Source organism: Mauremys reevesii, linkage group 2 (assembly GCF_016161935.1).
Source record: "Mauremys reevesii isolate NIE-2019 linkage group 2, ASM1616193v1, whole genome shotgun sequence".
Classification (NCBI taxonomy): domain Eukaryota; kingdom Metazoa; phylum Chordata; order Testudines; family Geoemydidae; genus Mauremys; species Mauremys reevesii.
The window spans coordinates 20547723-20572698 of NC_052624.1; the positions used below are offsets into that span (position 1 = coordinate 20547723).

Here is a 24976-nt window from a genome sequence, read left to right on the forward strand (position 1 = left end):
GCAAAGAGGACTATGGATTATTAGATTAGGATTTAGATTCGACATTGTAATGCCTAATGTTTAGGCAGATGCCACAGCCCTGGGTTAGTGTACAGTGCAGGGAGAGAGCTGGGCACCTAAGAACAAAAGCCCGCAAACTCACAAAAGCCCGCAAGCTGAGCAGGGAGCTGCCTAAAATAGCCAATAGGAAATGCTGAAGAGAGGGGGCGTGGCCTAAACCTCATGCCTCAAAGGGAGTTCAGCACCTCACTGTGGGCTGAAGGGAGGAGCCTCCCTTCACTCAGGATTAACAGTTATGAACCCTTTTCTGGAGTTAGGCACATAAGCCAGGTTAGAAGCCATGACGGTGGTGCCGCCTACCCCGATCCAGTAGTTACTTACCCAAGATGTAGGAGACTGTGACGGGGTCTGCTTACCCTGCACTAGCCCAGATAGGGCTAAGCTCATATTATTGACAGCGGAAGTCCCGCCACCCTGGCAAGACTGGGCATGCTCCAAATGCTCTAGCAGTATAAAGGGAGGGAGCCCAGCTCATTCTGCGTTGGAGGCTGCAGAGGAAGGACCTGTCTGGGAAGAGCCTGTGGATGGCCAGCCATAGCCCCTGATTGGAGAAGCCATTGGAGGTGACTGGCTCTGCTGACCACAGAGTCAGTGGCAAGCTGCTATGCCACTGTTGGGGCCCTGGGTCGGGGCCTGGTGGAGTCAGGTGGGCCTGGGCCCCCTTACCGGGGCTAACACACCCCTTAGTGGGTGCCCCAACTTCATAGACCCTGGCTGCTAGGCTATGCTGCCCCGCACCGAAGGGCTGCTTCATAGACTGTGACCAATAGGCCATGCTGCCCTGACCTTAGGGGCGTGGACTGTCACAGTGGCTATATAGGCTTTGGCTGCTGGGCTGTGCTGCCCTGCACTGAAGGGCTGCTTCATAGACCCTGGCTGCTAGGCTGTGCTGCCTCGTGCCGAAGGGCTGCTTTATAGACTGTGACCAATAGGCCATGCTGCCCTGACCTTAGGGGTGTGGACTGTCACATGGATCCAGGCTTAAATCCCCAGTCTAAATGAGTCAGAGCAGGGACTTGAACCCCTGTCTCCAACCTTCCAGGTGAATGCCTTAACCAAGGGGTTCTATAAAGGTCTGTAGATCAATAGCTCCTGTTGAAGCTATTCCATTTTGTACAAAATACTTAAATATTCACGGATCCAGAGAGAGAACTTGCAGGCTACAGAGTCAGTCTAAGGTGCTCATCTGGGAGCCCCCAGTTCTAGTCCTTGCTCCAGTGAAATGACACCAATCGTGCCTTCAAAGAAAGTGGTTTTAAAAGGGAAGCTGGGCCGAGAACCTCTTATCAATCTGGCCCTTAGAGAAGGACTAGCTTATTGAGTTGTCCTTCTTGGACGCCTGCCCTCCCTCTTTTTGCATCATGTATGAAATAAGTTCATCAGCAAGAATACTGCAATTATACACCCGCAGGAGCTACGTATGAGTGAGACTGTGAGCTCTTTAGGGAGGGGAACTTTTCTTCATTTGTAACGAACCATATACATTTGTGTTTGATGTTTCTAATTATTATTATTTATTTAGTCAATAGTTGTAGGTCTTAAATGCACTGGACTCTAGCCCTGCCATTTTTTTTTTTAAAAAGGGGGTCAAAAGCAGCTTGGGAATGCACACATGCTTTCTCTAGCTCTCTATTTTATTACTAGTGTCCAAATACTCTGACCAAACAAAGCAAATCTGGGAATTCTCTCTGTAACGGTCTCCTCTTACTAGCTATCTTCCCACAGTCTACTCCAGAAGAAGCTGACTGCCCCTTGTCCTCCTGGACGCCAATACAGAAAGCTAGTAGCATATAGCAGGCAACGTATGCTCTCCCTGCAAGGCCCCAAACTGACATGGGCATTGCCACACTGGATCAGACTCATAGACCATCTTAGTCCAGTATCCTGTCTCCAATAGTGACCAATACTAGACTAGAGAAAACCATGGGGTGGGATATTATGCTATTGCCAACCCCAAAAATGAGTCAGCCCTACCTTTCTTCAGGGGTGAAAGTAACTGAAAGGACTTACCGGTACGCTGGAGTCCTGAGTGGGGGCGTGGCCTCAACCAGAAGAGGTGGGGCCTCTCAAGATTTAAAGGTCCTGGGGCTCTGGCTGGGAGCCCCAGGGCCTTTAAATCACCCCGGAGCTCCCAGCTGCTGAGGTGGCTGGGAGCCCTGGGACTCAGGGGTGAAATAAAGGGCCCAGAGCTCCGGCCGCTATGGAGCTCCAGGCCCTTTAAGGTGCTGCCTGAGCCCCGCTGCTGGAGCTCTGGTGGTGATTTAATGGGCCCGGGGCTCCCTGCAGCAGCAGGAGCCCCGGGCCTTTTAAATCCCCGACCAAGCCTGGCTGCTGGGCTCCGGTGGGGATTTAAAGGGCCAGAGGCTCCAGCCGCTGTGGGGAGCCCTGGGCCCTTTAAAGCGCTGTCCAAGCCCCGCTGCCAGAGCTCCGGCAGCGGCACTTTAAAGGGCCCGGGGCTTCCCGCAGCGGCTGGAGCTCCGGGCCCTTTAAATCACTGCCCAGGAAGCTGGTCCAGTCCGGCACAGCATACCAGCTCTTGCCGGTATGCTGTACCGGACCGTACCATCTTACTTTCACCTCTGCCTTCCTCCCTCCTCCAGATCATCAGATTGGCTTAATGAGATTTTTAAAAATACACTGATTTCTTTTTATTTGCTTTCTGTTTTTTGGATTTTTTTAGGGTATACTGAAGTCAAATGTTAACACTTATCTCCATAAACATGTAGTCTTACTTATTCACAGGACTCCAGGAGCTGAGACTTTAAGAAAAACAGTTGACACAAGACTTATGATAAAACTGTAAATTGGGAACACTGAATAGGATAATCTGTTATCAGGGGAAGCTCTTCTGAGCTAGAGCTGGTCAAAACTTTCTACATTTTGAATTTTCAATTACATACTTAAAGGTGAGTAAGCCTCATTATCTTAATTTTATAGATGGAAAAACTGAGGCACAGAGAGGCTAAATTCCATCACTAAGGTCATATGATAGCCCAAGTTTCTTGACATCGAGTTTACGCCCTGTCCACTAGCCCAGCTTGTTTCTCTGTGTTAATTAGATTTAAATGCATTCAAAAACTTACCACCTCAAAAGCCATTAGGTAAGAAAACCCACCAATTCCTATATGAGTAGAGATAGTGATGAAGATAGTGAAAGCGTGGAAGTCTCCCACACTGCAATGTAAAGGAGTCACAGATGTACAATTTTGAGTCAGTGAACATGTGCTTGGTAGGCGTATTACAATGAGTCTCCATCCATAATATACATCTCAAGGTGCACTTGCCCATCTGTTGTATATGTAGCTGTGTTCTTTGGGGGTTTTTTACTCACCACTTTAGAGCTTTTTAAGACAGATAAACATCTGCAGTTAAGGCCTCAGATGCACTGGCAAAATGCATCATGCTAGAAAGGAAGTTAACTCAGAGGCTTTAACTAACCCCTGTCAAACAAGAGTCAGAAGCGACAAAGAGTCCTGTGACACCTCATAGACTAACAGACGTATTGGAGCATGAGCTTTCGTGGGTGAATACCCACTTCGTCAGACACACCCAGGAAAGCTCATGATCCAATACATCTGTTAGTCTATAAGGTGCCACAGGACTCTTAGTCTGGCTCTGTAAAAAGTGACAAACACGACTACCCCTCTGATACTCAAGAGTCATAAAGGCTCTCATGGTAGTTAAAATTCTCTCACACAATGCTTTTTCCTACATAGACAAGGCCAAAATGACCATATAAGATAAAAATTAACAAGGGGTATGAAATGGCAGACTGCTCTCTTTTAAGTAACGAGAGGTGTTTTCATAATATGGGACCATATAAATTAAATTTGCTAAATAAGGAAGGAAGAGATTAGATTAGCACTAGGAAGGACAGACAAACCAGAAAGGCACAGGGAATAGACGTTATAGGTATTTCTAACCAAACAGTGCAAAGATGCAGGCATCGCTCTGGCACTGCATTTAATATTTCATTTTTCTGGAGCTAACAAAAGGGAGCCGTACGCCATGTCACTTTCCTCTGCTGGCCTTTCAGAAGGAAATCTGGCTGTATTTAAAAAAAAAAAAGCAGCTTTCTGTTTGTATTTTAATAATGAAACATGCCCCTGTATCAGATTACCAGGCCTGTCATGATTCACCCACAAGCTGTTAATTTGCCTAATGAATTTATACCCCATTCTCTAGGGGCAGGAGAGCTTGTCGTTCAGAACGGCACCATTATCAGCATCTCCCCTGCAGCAGCAAAAAGAGGACAGACATTCCTACGTAATATTATTTGTGCCAGCTTCACATTCTTGCTGGGCCTGCTACCTTAGCAGTGCAGAGAGATGCTCAGCCTCAGCATTGCTCCCCAGTCCACTCAACAGGCAGGGCTTCTGCTCCCCCGTTTCATTCATTTTAAGGCCGGAGGAGACCCTTACAACTGTCTAGTCTGACCTCTGATCCCACTTAGAGGGGAGTCTGCCCCCACACCCCAAAATAGAGCACATAAAGAATAAGGACCATGAGTGAAATCCTGATCTTAGTGAGGTCAACAGGAATTCAGCCATTGACTTCAATGGGGCTAGGATTTCACCTCATAACTCTGTGATGCAAGCAGAATGTTTTGGGCTAAGATTCCCGGGGTCACAGCCTGTTCTTGGGTAAAATCCAACGTGACTTTAATGAACACAAGTGGCCATGACTTTATTTCTACTTGTCCAGCAACACAGAGCAGTTTAACTCCAGGCCGGGGCAGCTGTTCAGTACTGACTCAGAACAAAAAGCCAGCTACTGAGCACCACCACTTCCTGCAGCAATTGGGTTTTCCTTGGGAGTTGCTCATCTGAATGATGGGAAGGCCTGAGGGTGCTGCGCATATGAGACATGACACAGAACCAATCTTGAGCGTGCGTTCAAATACTATTTCATGACACAAGCTATAACCCACTTAGTTAGAAAGCCAGGTCATGACTGCGTTGTGAATATATTCTCTTGCTGAACATGGTTTTTTTTTTAAACCGGTTTTAAATCTATAATTTGTAAAATGCAGATGAAGCTTTTGGATGTTTTACAATCTCCACCCCTAAACTTTTTATTTCTGGAATCATGTGCTGCAGTCCCCTCAGATCTCACTGCTTCAGCAGGGGTCGCTGCATCAGGGAGACACTGCTAAAGTGTTTCTCAACCAGGGGTACACGTACCCCTGGGGCTACACAGAGGTCTTCCAAGGGGTACAGCAACTCATCTAGATATTTGCCTAGTTTTACCACAGGCTACAGAAAAAGCACTAGCAAAGTCAGTATAAACTAAAATTTCATACAGACAATGATTTGTTTATACTGCTCTATATACTGTACACTGAAATGTAAGTACTAATATATATTCCAATTGATTTATTGTATAATTATATTGTAAAACTGAGAAAATAAGCCATTTTCAGTACTAGTGCGCTGTGACACTTTTGTATTTTTGGGTCTGATTTTGTAAGCAAGTAGTTTTAAAGTGAGATGAAACTTGGGGGACACAAGATAAATGAGACTCCTGGAAGGGGTACAGCAGTCTGGGAAGATTGACTGTCACTGCACTAAACAACTCCAAGCTACTGCAAGAAGAGGGGGTGGTGTTTCCTCCTACCCATTACCAACCCAGTTCCAGACCTGCACTTGGGGCACCAGGTGAGCTGTAAAGTTCCGGCTACATACTTGCCCGCTCAGGGAGCTGTATACATGCTAGTTTTAATCAAGCTAGAGCACGAAAAATAGAAGCATAACCACAGCTGCAAGGGTGGTGGGAGGGTTGGCCATATGAGTCCAGTGGCTCCTGAGAGCCCAGGTGTGTACGGGGCTAGCCTGCCCTGTCACCATGGCTGCACATCCACTAGTTAGTGTGTTCACTCAATCAAAGTTAGCACGCGTTCGTGTACCCAAGCTAGAAATTACACCTTCAGCATGCGCATAGTTGTGGTCTCCGGCCTTTCCCCACGTGTGGTCTCTAAAGAGCTTTTTGTCAGAGAAGCTAGTTCAGCTCAGTCAGTTACATTCTGCCTAGCCAACTCCTTCCCTGGCATTTCAGTTGGATCCAGTATTGCACACTTCCAGTTGTTGATTAAACAGCTGTTGCATGCCACATACGTTGGTGGTCGCTATGGGTCCTATATATCTTACCTACTTTAAATTAACATTAGAAAAGTGCTTTGAGACCCATGGATGTATGGGTCATTCTAAATGCTATGCATCCCTAGTCTTTTCATTTTAACTTCCTACATACTGGTTGTTGGTTTTCCCCAACATTATATTTACTAGTAGCCACAGAAGCACTGGGAGGAAAGTATTGGTGGGATTATATTAAGTAGTTCTACCACTCCAAAGCGTTCCTTTCTCCATTTATTCTTACTATAAATTCATTTTCATCATGGCAACAAACTCTTGAATAGTGGCACTAAACACAGCCTCTAGAAAGTTATTACAGAGTTTTTAACAATCCTTTGCCATTACAATGCTGCGTGTTACCTTCCATCTCCTGGAACTTCTAACCTTCAGTAGTTCTTCAAATACTCCAGCTACCTCAGGCATATTCTGATTCATATAAACAATTTTTATTAAGAGCCTTCCACTAGATTTCTGCTTCCTCCCCCAGAACCTGAACATACACCCAAAAGGAAAGTCAAACAACTTTGCTAATTAAATTACTTTTCCTTGACTTAAAAATGTTATTAAATGAGCTTTAACAGCTGGCAAAAGTAAAAATCACTATGGAATTTTGATTTTAATTGTTAGTTCATTGACTTAAATGCTTAGATTAGAAATGGGTGTAGCACACACAGGAGCATCTTCCTTCAGACTAGGCCTTTAAAAGGCAACTGCCTCAATGCAGCACAGAGTTGAGATATGTAGCTTGCTTATATTTATAACTGCAGAATAGTGTCTGGGGACAAGAGAGGGATGGGCACTAATGCTACCACAGCCGCTTTCTGTGTCTAGCTGGGCATATGCTTCCTCATCTAAACTCAGCATGATTTTTCTTTTATCCTGCAGCCACTGGTGTGTGCTGGAGAGAGGGATATGGCTGAGCTCTGTGGCTTGAGGACTGAATTTCCTCTGCCATCTTACTTGATGCCAAGAGGACAAAAACGATTGACCAGTGCTCCCATTTACTGAGTTGGATAAGTGTATGGGGAGGACAGTACATCTCAGAACAGGTACTTAGATGGGTTGTCAAGTCACTGACTAAATGTGGGGAAGTGGATCTGCTTTTTCGCTGGGTGCAGTAGGAACTTGAACAGGAAAAGAGATGTTAAGCATGGTAACGTGGCAGCATCCAGCAGGGTGACACTTATACACATACAGCTTCCAAAAAACGATCACACGCTGCACACAACCTGTTGCACAAGCTGAGGTGGGGTTGACCATCTCCTCTCTCTCCTGCACTCCTGTGGGCTCAGACAACAGTGCGCTGTATGGTGCATAACATCAGTGGGTTTGCCCATGTACCCCCCGTGGCAGACTTCCTGGCTTTCTCATGCAGGAATTCTTCAGTGCCAGGATGGGGCCACGGCAAGTTTCACAAGCCAGTGATTTTGATGGCTTTGGGTTTTTCCCCTGGTTTGATGCAAATCTGTCATGTTGGAAACTTACAGAAAAGCTAACTGGGGTGGCATGGACTGGGGGAGGGGTGCAAATTTACCCAAAACTTAACGGCAAAAATATTCACAAAATTGTCACCACTTGTGTCAGTTGAGCAGAGCAATAATGTTTCAGAACAGGACATGGAGGGACAGTGAGAGGAAAATGCTGGTCAGCACTGAAGGCTCCTTTCCCCCATGTCTCTATACCAGCACATGTTAAATACAGGCCACTGTGCCCAGGTGCTGCAGAGCACCCAGGCTGGCCCTCCAGCTGTCATGTCTTTGTGAGAGGTATCTGCTCCTGTGCTTTAAGTCCTGCTTTGATGATTCACTTTGTAGCAGGACTTGGGCTTGTGTTCAGAGTCCAGGCCTCTGGGACTCCTGTCATCAGTATTCCTGCCATAGGCATGTCACTTTGGCAGCATCCCAAGGTGTTCTTGGCTCCTAAGGGTTAAGGTATTGGGAAGTTATGCAGACACAGTGAGAGAAAGGGAAGCAAGGGTTTGGCACAGTTTTCTCCCTGTGCAAACCATTGTAAACCTAGTGTCAGCACAGCACACAGATGCAAGGAGGACTCAGGAACACAGGGATGACAGCCTAGGCACACAACCTCCTGACAGAAGTGAAAATGGGTTCTTGGTCACCTAAGAACATAGTAAGGAGCGGTTAATCTCGGTGGGAGACTTGCAATGAAAATGAGAGAGAGACAGGAGTGTGCCATCATTCACATCACATGAATGCTGTTATCCCCCAACCTGGTACCTGAGCATTCAAGGGAATCAAGGACAGATCACTGTCTGCTTCCATGAATGAGAGATCTTATTTTTAAAAGCCATGGGATCCCCATATTGTGAAAAATAGAGCTAGCGCTGGCAAGATGGGGAATCAGCAATGAGAAGGGCTTATCCTACATGGTACATCCTGGTGGTCCAAACTAAGCAGCTTATTTTACTAGTCCTCTTCAGGGCCATGCTTGGTTCCAGACACATGCAGCAATGAATAAGTGTACCAAACAGCTCACCTATGTTAGTTTTTGCAGCCTCCAAGAAGCAACACTACAACTCCAGAATTTTCCTTCAAGGATGAATTTATATTTCTGCTCCTTTAAATAAAACCCAGACATGAGCAAAAAGCAAAGGAACCCTTGCAAAAGGCTTATTTACCCCCAGCCACATGCAAGAACAATGGTTTCATTTTTGGAATCTGTGATGTCTTTAGCAGGATCCAGTAGCTGTGGATCCAGCTTGGTCACTGCCCTACAAACTGGTCAATGGTAGCCATAGCTACTGATGTAATAGCGACTAGGCTGGAGCACTCTTGCTCATCCACAGGCTAGAGCGTAATTTGCGGTGTCGTGTTGGGACAAACTTTCTAACTCGGAAACCAGAGAAACGTGCTGGAAAAAGCAGCGGTTTTCCTGCCTAAAGGAAATGGATGCTGCATTTAGAAACGAGGGCCTGAGGACAAGGTGATTCTGTAGTTTTACATAAAGTCAAAAAGCTAAATACCTTGCTTTTGGCCACTTCTCCTCAGGCTAGACAGCCACAGCACCTCCTCTCCCAGGCTCCACTGCCACAGGCTGTCACGCACAGTGCAGTTAAGTGTTACCCAACATAAATCCAAGTCTCCAGTCATGCCTCTTCTCCTGTCACCACTGTACCTCCTGCTCTGGTTCACATGTAGCTTCAGTGGCAAAGGGTCTTACTCATTTTCTTCCATGAAATACACAGTGAGAGCTACTAAAACCTCCTGAGCATGCTGCACAAGGCCAACAAACCTAAATCTCTTCCCCATATCAGCTTCTCTTGGGCAATGAGTGTGCACAAGACCACTGTATAATAGCAGTAATGACAGTGTAGGGGTGAAAGTGTGCCCCACCGTGGAAATCCATCGTGCCTATTGCTGAGATGTATGTAAAAACAGCTTGCTAGACAGAGAAGCTAGAATATCAAAGGTACTGATGTGGGCCCTTTTACCATAGTATCTGAGCACTTCACAGCCTTCAGTGCAGTTATTCTCACAACCCCTCTGTGAGGTAGGGAGGTGCTATTGGCCCCATTTCACAGATGGGGACTGAGGCACAAAGAGACTGACTTGCCCAAGGTCACATAAGAAAACCGAGGCAGAGCAGGGAATTGAAACCATTTGTCAGTCTAATGCCCTAACTCCTAGAGCATCCTTCCTCTCAATCATATCCCCATCTCCTGAAGTGCCAGTTTTATCTGCCTGTGAGGAAGATTCAGATGTCGCTGTCACAATGGATGCTTACACAATGGACCAAATTCATCTTTGGTGTAACTGCAGCCAAAAGATTCACACTTGGGATGAATTTGGCCCAAGCATGAGCTGTCCCAGTCCCATTGATGGACTGAGCATAAACATGACACCTTTCCTTGGATGAACACCTGGCATATCGGTTCAGCCTGCAGCACAAACACGTCATGGCTTATCAGCCCTCACCTGAAGTTTTGTGACAAGTTTTAAAAATAAAGCCAGACTTTCGTATTCAACTACAAAGCTCCCTCGTTTTTATTGTATACACACGACATGTCTGCCTGAAAGCATTGCTACAAAACCGTGATCATCTGAATCAAAAGGGGGCACGTTTATTATTGTCTGGCTCGTACAATTAGAACACACAGTGCTGTGGTACATGCCATAGTCGAACACTGGAAAGCATCAGCATTGTGGTATGACAACAGAGCGGCTACGTTATGCCAGTCTGATTAGTACCTCTGTGCTAGGAATGTTTTACATTACTGCTGCAATTCACACCATAACCGGCTACACAAGTCTCAGAATAGTTTATGCATCAGATCTATGGATATCAAGAAAAGCAATGCTGATTTACACCATCTGGCCTGTGTCATAAATATGTGTAACATGAAACCAATGCAAACATTTCACAGCAAATGAAGCGATATACGTGTAAGCTTCCTGCTTACCTATGAGATGTAGAATGCTCCCGTAGTCGTATAGTTAAATGCATTTCTGTTTTTGTCCTCCAGCTGATGTCACCAAAGGCTTTAGAAAGCTCTATCGCAGATGAAAGGCTGGTAAATTACACTGCAAGGAAAATAGCTATAATGGTACATGTATGTTGTTTCCAAGATGAAAGTCACCTTCCTGAAAAAACTGCAGATATTAAAACACATAACTACATAAACAAGGGTAGAGAATGTAAAACAAGACTCTTCTGATGAGGAAAAATAGGCTATCAAGCCGTCCAACTTTCTGCACATTAACATTTTTATGGTTATTTTAGGGGAAAAACCAAAGTATTTTGATTATTCTTCCTCAAAGGAGAACCAAATACAACACACAATTTAGAGACATGAAAACTGCCATCCTGGGTCAGACCCATGCCCCATCTAGTCTCCTATTCTGTCTCTGATTATGGCCAGTACCAGAGGTTTCAGGGGAATTTACAAGACTCCTCATAATGGACAATTATGGAAAAGCTTGCCTATGGGGAAGTTATTTCCTATCCCAGGTATTTACGGGTTAGCTTGGCTGTCTAGTCTATTCTGTGCCAGTCCTACCTGATGTAACAGTGGATGTTCTCATTATCCATATAAATATTTTTTGAATCCTACTAATCTCTTGCAATCAATGACATATTGTGGCTATGAGTTCCACAGGTTAATTGTGTGTTGCCTAAAAAGGCATTTACTTGTAGCAGCTTTAATTCTGTTACCTTTCAGTCTCCTATACAGGGGCAGAGAGATGCAAGAAGTGCCTAGTCTACCTTTTTCTGTACCATTCATTGTTTTGTATATATCTATTGTATGACTCCAGATTTGTCTCGTCTCTACAGAAAACAGTCCTAATTTTTTTCTCCCCCCTCACATGGGATGTCTTTCCATGATGCTGATCAGTTTCCTTCCCTGACTCTGGATTCTTTCCTGATCCAAACAAGGGCTGAGGTTCTCTGTCAATCTGAACAACCTCCACCCAGCTCAGGATGGAGAATCTTCTGCTGGAACCGGCTGTCTTTACAAGCCATACGTTCACAATAAGTTGAGGGTGGCTCTGCTACATTTTCGGTAAATTAGATGAAGCCCTCTGGGCTCCTATCAAGATACCACTGCAGTTCTCAGTTGGCAAAGTGCGAATGTCCCAGATATACAGAATGCAGCTCAAACAGTAACTTGCACATAGGTACAAAAAGGCACCAGACTATATTGCAATGTTCACAATACTTCACAGACAATGCCACTTTATTCACAAGTGAGATTTTTACAGAGGTAGAACAAAATACTTCGTATAATCTTTTTGTTTGTCTTTATTATATACATATAAAGAATCTATTATAATCCAGTGAGCACGAGAGAAACTTCTAAAGACAAAACAATGTGTGCCATCAAATACAGTACAAGCATGCACAAAACGTCTTCAAATAAGATCTTGCTGGTGTAATTTTATTTTAACATGATAAATGAAGACTAGTGAAAAAAGTGTCAAGCTTTAACTGGATTAAGTATGCCACAGTTTTGTAAATTTTTGTTGTTGGTTTATTGTAAAAATAAACAAACTATTTTTTCTTTACATCATGGTGGGGAATTTTTTTTCCCAAAGGTCCAAGGTAGTCATAACAGAAAATATAACAATCAAATCTATAAAGTGTGCTCCCATTTAAAAAGCAAAATCATAGAAACTGTACAATTTAAAAAAGTGAATTATCACAACTGCTTCCTAAGAGTTTCCTAAACAAATAGGCAGAAAAGTTAAAAGACAGCCACTGTTCTGTAACAATGCTAATCAAATATTTATTTTCTATTCTAATAAACAGCTTTTTAAATTAATGTCTACTCCAGTAATTATAAAGTGGGTTGGGTTTTTTATTATTAATGTTCTACTTGATTAATAAAGCACAAACCCACAAATGACAGGTATATTGCTGTCATTGCCTCCTGGGATGTGCTGGGGTGGTTTTATGCATGCGTTTAGAATCAGATTTTGGTTTTTTTTAAAGCATTTAAATAACCACTCGGGGATGTGTGTGTGTGTGTGGGGGGGGGGAGCGGTTCTCCTTGCTGTTGGATTACATTTGCATATTGTAGTCTCTGCTAAAATTCTTTCTGAGCCCAATCCAACACCAAGAACACCCACTGGATTTTGGTGGTCCTGGATCAGGCCCTTAGGATGAGATTCAGGACTGCTGGATAAAGCTCATGGGTGAAATTCTTGCCCCAGTGAAGGCAATGGCAAAACTCCGATTGATTTCAGTAGTGCCAGGACTCCACCCTGAGTACTTGGGCTTTAGGCAATTGGGTATATTGCAGCTGGTGGGGATGAAATCTCCCCCATAAAACCTGGGGAGTGACAGGGGGAGGAGGGGAGCACAGTGCTGCCTCTCCAGGCTACAGACAGGAGTAGCAGCTACATCCCCTCTGTGCTCTTTATGCAAGTGTTTCCAGCCATTGGAGCTACATATTCCTGTATCAAGTGGCCTCTCTTCCAGCCCTCACTTCCCCCACATCTGCATATTCAGAGCTGGCATGGAGTCCCCTCTGTGGCACACTTGGAAAACCTGGGCTCTTTACCCAGACGGCAGCCCTCTCAAAGCAATGAATAGGTGGTGCTCCCTCAGCACTGGGATTAATTTAATCCTTTCTTCACTTCTCCAATTATGCTTTAGGTCCATGGCAATTAAAGATGCAAACACACAAACAGCATCTGTAGATTTGTTTTTTATCAATGAGATTAGCTAAGCCACTATGTAATGCATAGAATGTATTCCAGCCCTCCTAAGAGTCATATGCCAGCCCAAGTTTCAATATTGGACATCAGTTTAACAATGATCAAGCTACTCCACAAAGTACTGCAAAAAGGAGGGTTTGTGATGTCCAATATCTTATTTGGCTTAAGGCAGATGCTTTGCTGAAATAGAATCAGGAAGAACCCTTTCTCATGTTGATTCAAAATGCACATGCAAGACCGAGGCTACTTAAATGGGCTGGTGAATGGCGACAGCAACCGAGCCAAGGGCAGGTATGTAGGCACAAAACCCACTGCAAAATCATTTAGATTAAGCTAACTGCTACAAAAGGGATAAACTTCATGTGACAAACAAATTCTTCTTTACATTCTGACATGCCAGGTTGCATCAGGTAATATTTCCAAGCTCTGTCTCTCACTTGAAGATGAAATGACATGACACCACAATTTAACCCGATGGGATAGAAATGTGAATTTTGCTGATAGATTCTATATTTATTATTACTGTGGGAAATAGGATTCTTTCATCCAAACTTTTATGAAGATTAGTGGCCAACACTACCTACACAAGCAGGATCCCTAGGTTTGCTAATTTACAGTGAGTACTGCAAGTCTGGCACCTCTCTGAAGAAGAAAGCCAGAAAATCTCTTGGCCTTGTAATGCTGTGCAATAGTTTTTAGATTGCTGGAAGGTGCTTTCTGCTTTCAAGGTTATAATCACCTCCTGACCTTATGGAGAAGTACTATAGTATTTAATCAGGATGAAAACAATTGAGTTTTAAATGGGATTCTATAGAAAACCTATATAATTTAATGAAAAGATGATCATCTTTCTGTAGTTTGAACAATTCTATGGAATTTAATAGATAATTATATTCCTGCTCTAGCCGTTTCTGAATTAATAGGAATAACCCTTACATTATTAACCTGAAACATATCATGATTAAATATTTGCAGAAGAATTAGGTTGAACTTTAAACAGAAATTGTAACAGTTTGGAAAAGCATCATGAAGTGCTTTACAAACCCAGAGGAATTGAGGATTGCCACTGCCACTCAGGTTTGCCGTGGGTATGGGGAGAGTGAGCTCTGAAAATATTAACGAATCACAGCGCAAGGATCTGCCCTCTGAAAAGCTACCATCCCCTTGGGTTGTCAGTCAGTAAGAAAACAGCATCCCTGCAGTGAGACCATTCCATTTGGCAACAGGAGGTGGGGGCCAGGATGTACCAAGTTTGAATCTTCGGTAGGTTGGTTTGGATGTAGCTACCTATATTTTCAGAAAGCCATGTCACACTGTCTCCACAATAAATCTAATTCAAACACTGGCAGATATTGTTCAAACTGATTTAATCTGCCCTGATCTGCAATTTTGTGTTAGCTAAAGTAATAAAGGAGTCCTGTTGAACCTAAATTATCAAATGAAAAAGGCAATTTTCTCATTCATACCCCATTGGTTTTTTTAGTTATTGCTAGGAAAGCTCTAAAATGCTTATGCCATAAAATAAACATGTGGCTTAATATACAGTATGTGTACTTAAGAGGACGATGGCATCTGCAGTAACTGCTCTATACTGCCAGGGTAATGGGATGCACAAATTAAGCAGTAGCAGCACACACTGAGAAGACTGTACAAAAACGTACATAGAAAAGTAACACGTCTGGCGCTTTTTGAAATAACTCTTTAATCACCAAAAAGAAGAAATCACCAACATCCATACCTACAACACAAAATTGCAACATGTTATTTAATTCCAACAGGTGCCTGTCGCCTCTCTTTTAGCAAAACTACAATGCTATTTTTTAAACAATTCATTGAATAGTGATTTACAAAAGACCCCACAATTAAAACCATTGATATATTTTGCAATTCTGAAATCAAATCGTTTAACCTGGCACAATTAAAAGCATACAACACTTTCAAGTAATTTTGAAAAAATATAAACTTGGAAACTACAACCATATTAGGTAACATTTTCAAAAGCATCTACGGGGCCTAAGTCCCATTTTCAAAAAGGAGTTACTCTTAGGAGTCCAAGTCACTTCACTTTTAAAAACGTTACCCATAGTCTCTCATTCGAATAAATCAAAGTGTTTCTATCAGCAGTTTTATTTCCCCCCCAGAAATAAACAATGAAAAATGTGGGTGTGTTTAAGCAAAGTTACATCACTGGATCGTCTCCAGACATACTTTAGCATATAGGTATAAGAATTTAGAGCACAAGAACCTTAGAAATTCTACCCACATTTCTTCCTCCCATAATAATGAATTAAAATGATATGTATAATTTAGAATGGGGAAAGACCAGAAATATTGCAGAGAGATGTAACCAGTGTCTGCATGGAGACAAATTCATACAAATGTAGATTGAAAACTTTTGTTTCAGGCAGGAATGCCTGGAATGCATTTACTGAAATATCCTTTCTGGTCTAAAAAGAATGGTAACAACATGGTTTTAGGGGGGAAAAATTAATGCCAAAGTATAAAGAAGCTCCCATTCTCTCCAGTAATCCTATAAAATCAACAATCTGCTTTCATAACAGCTCAGGCCATTCATCCAGCTGCTATATGGGGCCTACAACTCACTTCTTGAGGTTAGACTATCCCGCTTCCTTTTCTGCTAGGCCAGTGATACATAATAAGTGTTGTTGTGCTCTTTATACATTGGGTTCCCATTAATGTGACCCACTTGTTCTCTGTAGTTGTGACAACTGTGCAGGGCTATTTACTTATAGCTCAGGTTTTCTCCCATTGATTGCACAAAGCTGAAAAGTAAACAACAGTTAAGAAAACATTTGCTTGCCAAAGCCCAGCATGAAAAGGCGCAGCCTCTTTGTGCAAGAGGCCAGACCTGTGTTTACTAACACACACAGCATTGTTTCATGCTCTTGCTTGGTATTGTGTAAGAACAATCCCAGTCCTTTTCAGGCCCCTTGCTCTTCTTATTCAGCCTCTGAGAAGTTACAAAATATAACAGAACACTGTGTTTTCTGAGAATATATTGACTGCACTAATTACCCACAATACTGTATATTTGCTATTAAGAACATGAACGTGTGCTTTCAAAGTGTGAAATTCAGGCCTCTCAGGGTGTGAAAGGAATTAGATGGATTGTTCTGTCACTTAATCCGAGGCTTCAAGGTATCTTTTTTAAAATTTTAAAAAACAGAAGCAGAATACACATTTTAACTGTTGAACTTTTACTGGCTATAGAAGTTTGTAAGGACCCTATTACTATGTGGTTACAATAGAAGATACACAGTTAAGGTCAGGTCACGGTTTCCAACAACATTCACAGGGACTGAGAATAAGGAAATGAGCGATGGATTCTCAGGGAACCTCAAGGAGACGGAACCGCTCATTGTGGAAGTGCCTTGAGTATTGCATTCACTTCCTCTGCAACCGCTGTCAATGCGAACTCAAACTGCTCCTGTAGAGAGAACAAATACACAGTCTGAATAATAAAACAAAACATTCCAGGAAGGAAGCCTGGTGCACTATTCAGTTGTGAAGCATCCTCAAGATATTTAAAAATATGAATATGCAAGATGAACTGCACTTTCCAATGGAAAGGAACAAAATGTTCTGAGATTACTGGTGCAATATACCACATTTGACAGGATCTTACAACTCACAGTCCTCTTCACAGAGAAAAATGCAGATAGCAGAAAGCAAGAAGCACTTGTTATTACTGCTGGATATTAGCATACAATGACATATTACAATTGCATGGTCAGAAAGGTCTGTGAGCAACTGATCACTATCCACTTCCATCTGACAGATGGAAACTGGTTAAATATCCATGATTGACGTATGGGAATAGGTGGGGCACTGGATTTGCTTCCTTACCCCAGCATTTCCAGACTAACAACTACAGTAAATCTTTCCCCACATTATGCACACTGTAAGAAAACAATGACTGTAACGTTTTGATTTTTCAGCACACAATACCTGGAACAAATTACCAAGCATTCTTCAATCACTACCCTGTCATTTAAAAACATGGGAGTATTTGTCTGAAAGGAGCTTTTCTTTGCTACTGACTTTACAATAAACACAACTGCCAAAATTACTAAAAATCAGTTCTGTACTGGATTATTTTCGGAGATTTGCTTTCGAAATACTGACGTGACCTGGGCTTGAGTGATCAAATGAAATCACAACCAGAAGTGGGAAGGCTGCAGGCACACACACCTGCCTTATAGAATGCACATATCTACCACATTCTAGTCTCAGATAAGGACAGAGAAGTTTCATTTCCTCAAGGTTAGTAGGTGTGAAGACACTGGGATACAGTAAGACAGTATATGAGAGAGAGAGAGAGAGAGAATATGTAAACTTAATTTTCATCTCTATTTTCTAAGCAAAACTATTTTGCTAAGAAATTTAGTTTACTGAAATGTTAGAATCTGCATCTACTTTTTTTGTTTTTGTTTTTTACATGAAAAATCTTTTTATATTTGACTGTCCAGTCTGTTCACACAAAAAGGAGTCACGAGTTGCGTGGAATGAATAGTGGATCTGCTCAAAGTATTCTAAAAAGTTTTATTTCACACTTTGCATGTGTTTTAAAATAATCTAAAGCATCCAGAGTTTCAAACAGACACTGGAAAGGTTCAAGTAAACATGGGCGCCAACTTATATGGGCTCGTGGAGCTAAAGCCCCAGGAATATTCAAAATCAGGGGCTCTGCTCCACCAATATTTGGAGCTAGGTTTTGCCCCTTTAAATCCCAGCCGCGGCAGGGAATCAGAGGTCTCTGGGCTGCCCGCTGCGGCGGGGAGCCCAGAGCCTTTTAAATCCCAGCCGCGGCCGGGAATCAGAGGGCTCTGGGCTGCCTGCAACCGCAGGGAGCCCAGAGCCCTTTAAATCCCAGCCGCGGCCGGGAATCAGAGGGCTCTGGGCTGCCTGCAACCGCGGGGAGCCCAGAGCCCTTTAAATCTCAGCCGCGGCTGGGAATCAGAGGGCTCTGGGCTGCCCGCTGCTGCGGGGAGCCCAGAGCCTTTTAAATCCCAGCCTCGGCTGGGAATCAGAGGGCTCTGGGCTGCCTGCAACCGCGGGGAGCCCAGAGCCCTTTAAATCCCAGCCGCGGCCGGGAATCAGAGGGCTCTGGGCTGCCTGCAACCGCAGGGAGCCCAGAGCCTTTTAAATCCCAGCCGCGGCCGGGAATCAGAGGGCTCTGGGCTGCCTGCAACCGCAGGGAGCCCAGAGCCCTTTAAATCCCAGCCGCGGCCGGGAATCAGAGGGCTCTGGGCTGCCTGCAACCGCAGGGAGCCCAGAGCCCTTTAAATCCCAGCCGCGGCCGGGAATCAGAGGGCTCTGGGCTGCTCGCTGCGGCAGGGAGCCCAGAGCCCTTTAAATCCCAGCCGCGGCTGGGAATCAGAGGGCTCTGGGCTGCCTGCAACCGCGGGGAGCCCAGAGATCTTTAAATCCCAGCCGCGGCCGGGAATCAGAGGGCTCTGGGCTGCCTGCAACCGCGGGGAGCCCAGAGCCCTTTAAATCTCAGCCGCAGCTGGGAATCGGAGGGCTCTGGGCTGCCCGCAGGGGCAGAGAGCCCAGAGCCCTTTGAATCCCAGCCGCAGCGGCTGGGATTTAAAGGACTCAGGGCTCCCCGCGGCTGCCAGCAGCTCAGAGCCCTTTGAATCCCAGCCCCTGGCTGCTGATTGCCCCCTCCCCGGACCCCCACCCGCTATCTAAGCGCCACTGGTCCTTGTCCCCCGTTACCCACTCCCGAGACAACTGCCCCTAACTGCCCCTTGGGACCCCAGCCCCTATCTAAGCCTCCCTTCTCCTTGTCCCCAACTGCCCCCTCCTGAGACCCCACCCAACTTCCCGCCAGGACCCCACCCCCTACCTGTCCCCTGATAAACCCCCTGGACTCCCATGCCTATCCAATTGCTGCCTGTCCCCTGACTGCCCCTCCGAACCTCTGCCCCATCCAACCCCCCCCCCCTGCTCCTTGTCCCTTGACTGGCCCCTGGAACCCCCTACCCCTTCTCCAACCTTGTAATCTTGTGGCACTGACGCGTTGTAGCTTCATTTTATATCGGCTTACAGGGCGGGAGTGGGGTGGGGCACCACCATTTTGGGCCCCACCCAAAATTATACTAACCTGCCGCCTATGCAAGTAAATACAATATTTCAGGCTACATTTCTTATGGTTGCTCTGAGGATCACTCTTTGAAAGGCAGGACAAGCTGGGAACAAAGGGGGAAAGCAGGAGGAGAACTGAAAGAACATGCAGGCCAACTGCACTCAGATACCACAAGGATTAACATGGTTTAAGAACATGCATAGAACAGGACTGGGACAGAAAGCCAGGGTTGTTGGGTGTTATATCCTTGGGGGCAGCCGGTTTAGGAAGAAATCACTTGAGGCCAAAGAGCAGACAGCTAACAAAACTACCATTTTATTTATAGACACAGAGCTCACCCAACCGGCCGAAGCTGGCTGGGCTATCCCCTAATAATCTAACTCAGTTGCCATAGGAACAAAAACCATGACAACCAAATACACAACATTGGGGAAGGACTGTGACCATAGCTCAGATGTGCTCTGCACAATATGGATTGGAACCACCAATGCAAATACCTCCATTCAATAGGGTAATATCTGTCACCAGAGGTGAGGGAAGTCCCAAATACAAGTACCCTCTAGCCCCTTGGTTTTGACTACATGACAAGTGCTGCACAATGGGCTTGAAGTCCACAGACTATACGAGCCAATGCAGCAGTGGCTCATGGCCTCTGGAAACAGACAGTCCCCAAGGTGATTATTGAAGATTGGACTAAGGATATGCAATTGCATTTTGTCTCCCACAATACTCCACCCCAGGTCCAGGTGGAAAGCTAATGGAAGGATTGAAGGCTAGGAGGACTCACAGCTAATAGAGCTAACTGGAAGATGACAATTCTGGTTCATATCAACTGTCGAGGTTTTCAAATTTGTTTTCATTCCACTTTGGAACAAAACCTTTTGAACTTTAAAAAAAAAATGGAATTGTATCAAAATGTCCATTTTCTCTGATGATGCAAGTGTCGAAATGTCCATGAGACAGAAGCCTGGTGGTCAGGATGTTGGAGACATGAGGTCAACTCCCTGTTCTCCCTGATTCAAAGCAGAATTTTTCATCCCAGCTCTCTCTGATTCAGGCACTTGACTGGGTCTTCCCACCTTCCAGGTGCTCTAACTACCAAGCTAAGAACGTGAGTATCTCTCTCTCCCCCAAAAAAGTGTTTGGGTTTTGACAAAACAACATATTTCAAGAAAATTTCATTACACTAAAAATGTTTCAACTGGCTATTTCAGACGCCACAGAATACATGACGACTTGTACTTTACCCATTTCAGTGTCAGACTTCTACACCCTCACCCAGTACATTGCAGAGCCAATGCCTACATTGACTAGAAAACCGTATCGTGCCACAATGAGACATAGGTAAGGACACAGTTCCTGGAAAGGAATGGGGTGGCAGGGGAACTAGAATAACTTCTCAGATACATCTGAGATCATGAGTTGTGCAGTCAGCCTGGCAACAGGTATAGCCAAACTAGCACACATGTGCAGCTTCAGGATGGAATTAGCTGTCAATCAGCCCTAGAGAGTGATGGCTTACCCTTGCTAGGCATGGAAGGATGATGTTCAGATACAGAAGCTACCCCATGACTTGGGATGATTTGTCTACGGGGATTAAAGTAAAATCTGAAGTGCTGGTGGCCACCCAGGAGAAGCAGGAATGGGATGCTGGTGCTGATACAGCACACTGAATTCATAAGAGGGCAGCATGAGCAGCAGAAGGCCAAGAGTGGGAAGCAAGAAACCTGGACATACATTTGTAGGGGCACACACGAACACAGCACATAATTCTACTTATTCGGAACAAGTTACTCTGCTACAGGAGAACCTAACATGAAGACCAAGGGCCAGAGATGGAGCTTTGGAGATTACTTCAATAGAGCTACACCAAGTTATACTACCTGAGGATTTGGACCTAAATTAGGCACCTTAACCTACAAAGAAAACCCCTGACCATCTAGGGTTAAAACCAACCATACAATACTGCAGTGAAAGGGATGGTACAACTGATGTGCAGCACTGTTTCCCCAGCACAGGGCTACGTCTATCAGGCACAGCGAACTCAAAATGCTATAGCTTCCATGGATGCCCATGGCTAATCTTTAGAGAGAAAAAACATCTAACCTACCTCTCCCACACCTTTAAGCTAAACCTCCTACATCTAGAGAACATGAACTTTAATCTTAGCAATGTTTAAGAGACCCACTCTGTTAATCTATATTCAGCTGTGCTACAATCAACATGTGTTACAGCTCAATACAAGACTGAATAAGTAGAGCTGAGCCTGGATGGGCAAACTTGGGGTAAAGATCAGAGCTGGAAAGGGATTTTTGGTTTTATCTCTAATGCAGAGGCAGAATAAATCCAGTATCTTAGAAAAAGAGCAATACAATTGTGTTTAATTTTGATTCCAAGTAAAAACTGGGAAGAAAACCACTGGCTATGTGTTATATGTGATACAGTGATGAGCCTTGACTTAATATTCCAGCTTTCAGGAAGGAAGATCTGGTAAGGGAAAAAGAGAAGGGAAGGAAGAATTTTCTCATCCCAAAAGATTATACTCATTCATTACTCTTTCATGTCACATGTGACATTTCAACAATATTTTGTGATTTCCCCTGAAAAAAAACAAACCAAAAACCCAAAACCACGCAACATTTATTGTACCCATCAGAAACCCAGAATGATTATTTTGTTTATGTTTATTATGTACCGTGCCTTTGAATAAAAGATTGTTTCTTACAGACAATATGTTGCTAACAAATCATTCACATGATTATTGAAAATGTGGAGCACTGTCTGCTGGAAATGCAATGACATTGCTGAAGTAACTCAGTACATATTTGCCTAGGGACATTCTGTAATTGGCATTCTAACCTGGTTTTTAATCCATTGTTTTAAATTACTCCAAGAGCCTGATATTCCTTATTTGTATTCAGCTGGGAAAGCACATGGGTTTGTTTAAATACAAATAAATAAATAAATCTCTGAGGACAACATAGCACTGGCATGTAACCAGATATTTACGATTTACAATATGCTAGCTTGAATAAGTGATTTTGGGCAGTTCTGAGAAGATGATAATGGTGGAGGGAGAGACAAGAGAGATGAGCAGTATTCAGTATTTCAAAGCATCAGATTAATTTTATTTATGAAAGTTCTCCAGCTACACGTTTTAAGGGGAGAACACCATACTGAAGTGTAACGATCAGTGAGGTTTCCATAAAAAGCAACAAAAGAGTCCTGTGGCACCTTATAGACTAACAGATGTATTGGAGCATAAGCTTTCATGGGTGAATACCCACTTCGTTACATTTCCATGTGATCAGCTGATCAAGCCCAGATAAGTTTACATTCCATTTTCCTACTCTGTAGTTTAGGAACGTGGTGGTGGTGGTGTTGAGGGTAACGTACCCTTTTAAATCAACAGAAAGGAATGCCAGAGTAAGGATTCAACAGAAAGACTGACATGTACAGTGGGTGCATTGACAGTATGTGTCAGGATTTACATTTTTTCTAGGAATCAAATACGTGCTCAATTAGATTCTGTATGTTATTGCTTTTTCTAATTTGAAAATCAGAGTAAAAGAAGAATTTGTGATACAGTAGAACCTCAGAGTTATGAAAAACAGTTATAAACTGACTGGTCAACCACACACCTCATTTGGAACTGTAAGTATGCAATCAGGGAACGGAAATGGAAAAAAGCAAATACTGTACAGTACAGAACTGTGTTAAATGTAAACTACTAAAAAAGGGAAAGCCCTAAAAAAAAGGAGTTGACAAAGTAAGGTAACTGTTTCTGTGCTTGTTTCATTTAAATTAAGATGGTTAAAAGCAGCATTTTTCCTCTGCAAAGTAAGTTTCAAAGCTCTATTAAGTCAATGTTCAGTTGTAAACCTTTGAAACAACGACCATAATATTTTGTTCAGAGTTACGAACAACTTCCCTTTCTGAGGTGTTTATAACTCTGAGGTTCTACTGTACTTTCCACCTCACTTGCAGATAAAGATTGGACAACTTCAACTACCCAATGAGCATCAGTCTTCCTCCACCTGCTGAAATCGCACAAAAATATCCCTGACAGTTCTCCAACACCAGTTTTCCCAGGTTAGATAGGGAACAGAAATGAATGGGATTGGGAGGAATCCATTACTTCCTCAAGAAAAATTATGGAACTGTCTGGTTCAGAAAACCATCTGTTCCACAACTACCCAGCAGCAACTTTCACTTCCCATATGTTGAAGATATTTCCATCAGTACCTACTTAATTGTGGGACCCTGTCACATCATTGCTCTTTGTGGTCCTTTTACCCACACTGTAGGCTCCAGACTAGGACAAAAAAAACGAATGATGCCATTTTCTGCCAATGTAACGTATGAATATCTAAATAGATATTCATGACGCTCCCCGTCATGAATGAGATTCCTTAATGTCATACATAACTACAAACTTTCATTTTATCATTGTAGCTCTTAACAAGCAGCAAGTGAGGATAACCCAAGGTATTTTTCCATCTTTTAATTGATGTTACTTATAGCAGCAGCACAAAGATGAATTTCAAATTTGAGATGCATATAAAACAGAATAACACTTTTCTTTGTAAATTGATGAGTGTTGCACACTGTGCCCATTAACAAACAAGTAAATTATATTTATTGCACTTCACCAGAAGATACAAATGTAGCCTACCATGCAATATGTATATAAAAGAACAGACGACAAGCATTTAAAAGGAAGCACAAGGTTTCAACCATCATGTGTGCAAAATGCATTATTTCAGAAACAGGCCTGTGTACTGTTACTCCCCTTTAAAGGGCTTGATTTCCTCCTGAACTATATCCTGTAAGCTGAAACTTTTTCAGTTTTTCAGAAAAACTGAATGCAGCAGTTATGTTCTTAAGTGATTTGGAACCTTTGGTTTACATATCGCATGATACTGAACTGCAAATACTCTAAGAAAATAACCTATCCTTGAAGATTAGACCAAGAACTTTTTTTAGCATGCATTTTCTTTAATAGACTAAAGATTGCTGTCTCGACTGTCTTTCATATATGTTAATCAAGATAGATGTGGAAGATGTTACAAGAAAGAGCAGTAAACATAAAAAAAAGTAGCCTAGATAAATCTTCAGTATAAATAAGCCACAGTTGTAGGGAACCAGAGTAATCAGCTAGCGACTTGTTTTATATTAGGTCATGCCCTTTCTCTTCTATCATGAAAATAACTACAGTGAAATACCTTTAATGTATTTAAAATCCCAGTGGATGTATTGACAGTACCTTTGTCTGGACCATGCCTGGTCTCTGGTCCCTCAAGTGCTCCAGGGTAGCAGCAATATCAATCTCTTTAGCACCTGTAACAAACCACAAATTGGGCTGAGTTAAGAGCAAAAGATAATACATGCTGAATCTGTCAATCTCTTGCTATCGGGTTCCCTTTAGGCTAACAGTCCAATTGAAAATTATTACATCCATCCCTCAGCAGACTAGGCAGACAGCTGCAATTTTT

The 24976-nt window shown here is 43.4% G+C and overlaps 1 protein-coding gene across 2 annotated transcripts in view; it reads right to left on the reverse strand.

Annotated features, from left to right (window-relative positions):
* Window positions 1–15051: 15051 nt before the first annotated feature.
* Window positions 15052–24976, reverse strand: part of PTPRN2 (protein tyrosine phosphatase receptor type N2) — a 940168-nt gene continuing 930243 nt past the window's right edge. For both annotated transcript variants that reach the window (XM_039523677.1, XM_039523678.1), the window contains 2 exons: window positions 24748–24821; window positions 15052–16817 (listed from right to left, as the gene is read on the reverse strand). In XM_039523677.1, coding sequence (XP_039379611.1) covers window positions 16746–16817; window positions 24748–24821 — 146 coding nt within the window. In that variant the 3' untranslated portion in view covers window positions 15052–16745. The remainder of the gene's footprint in view (window positions 16818–24747; window positions 24822–24976) is intronic.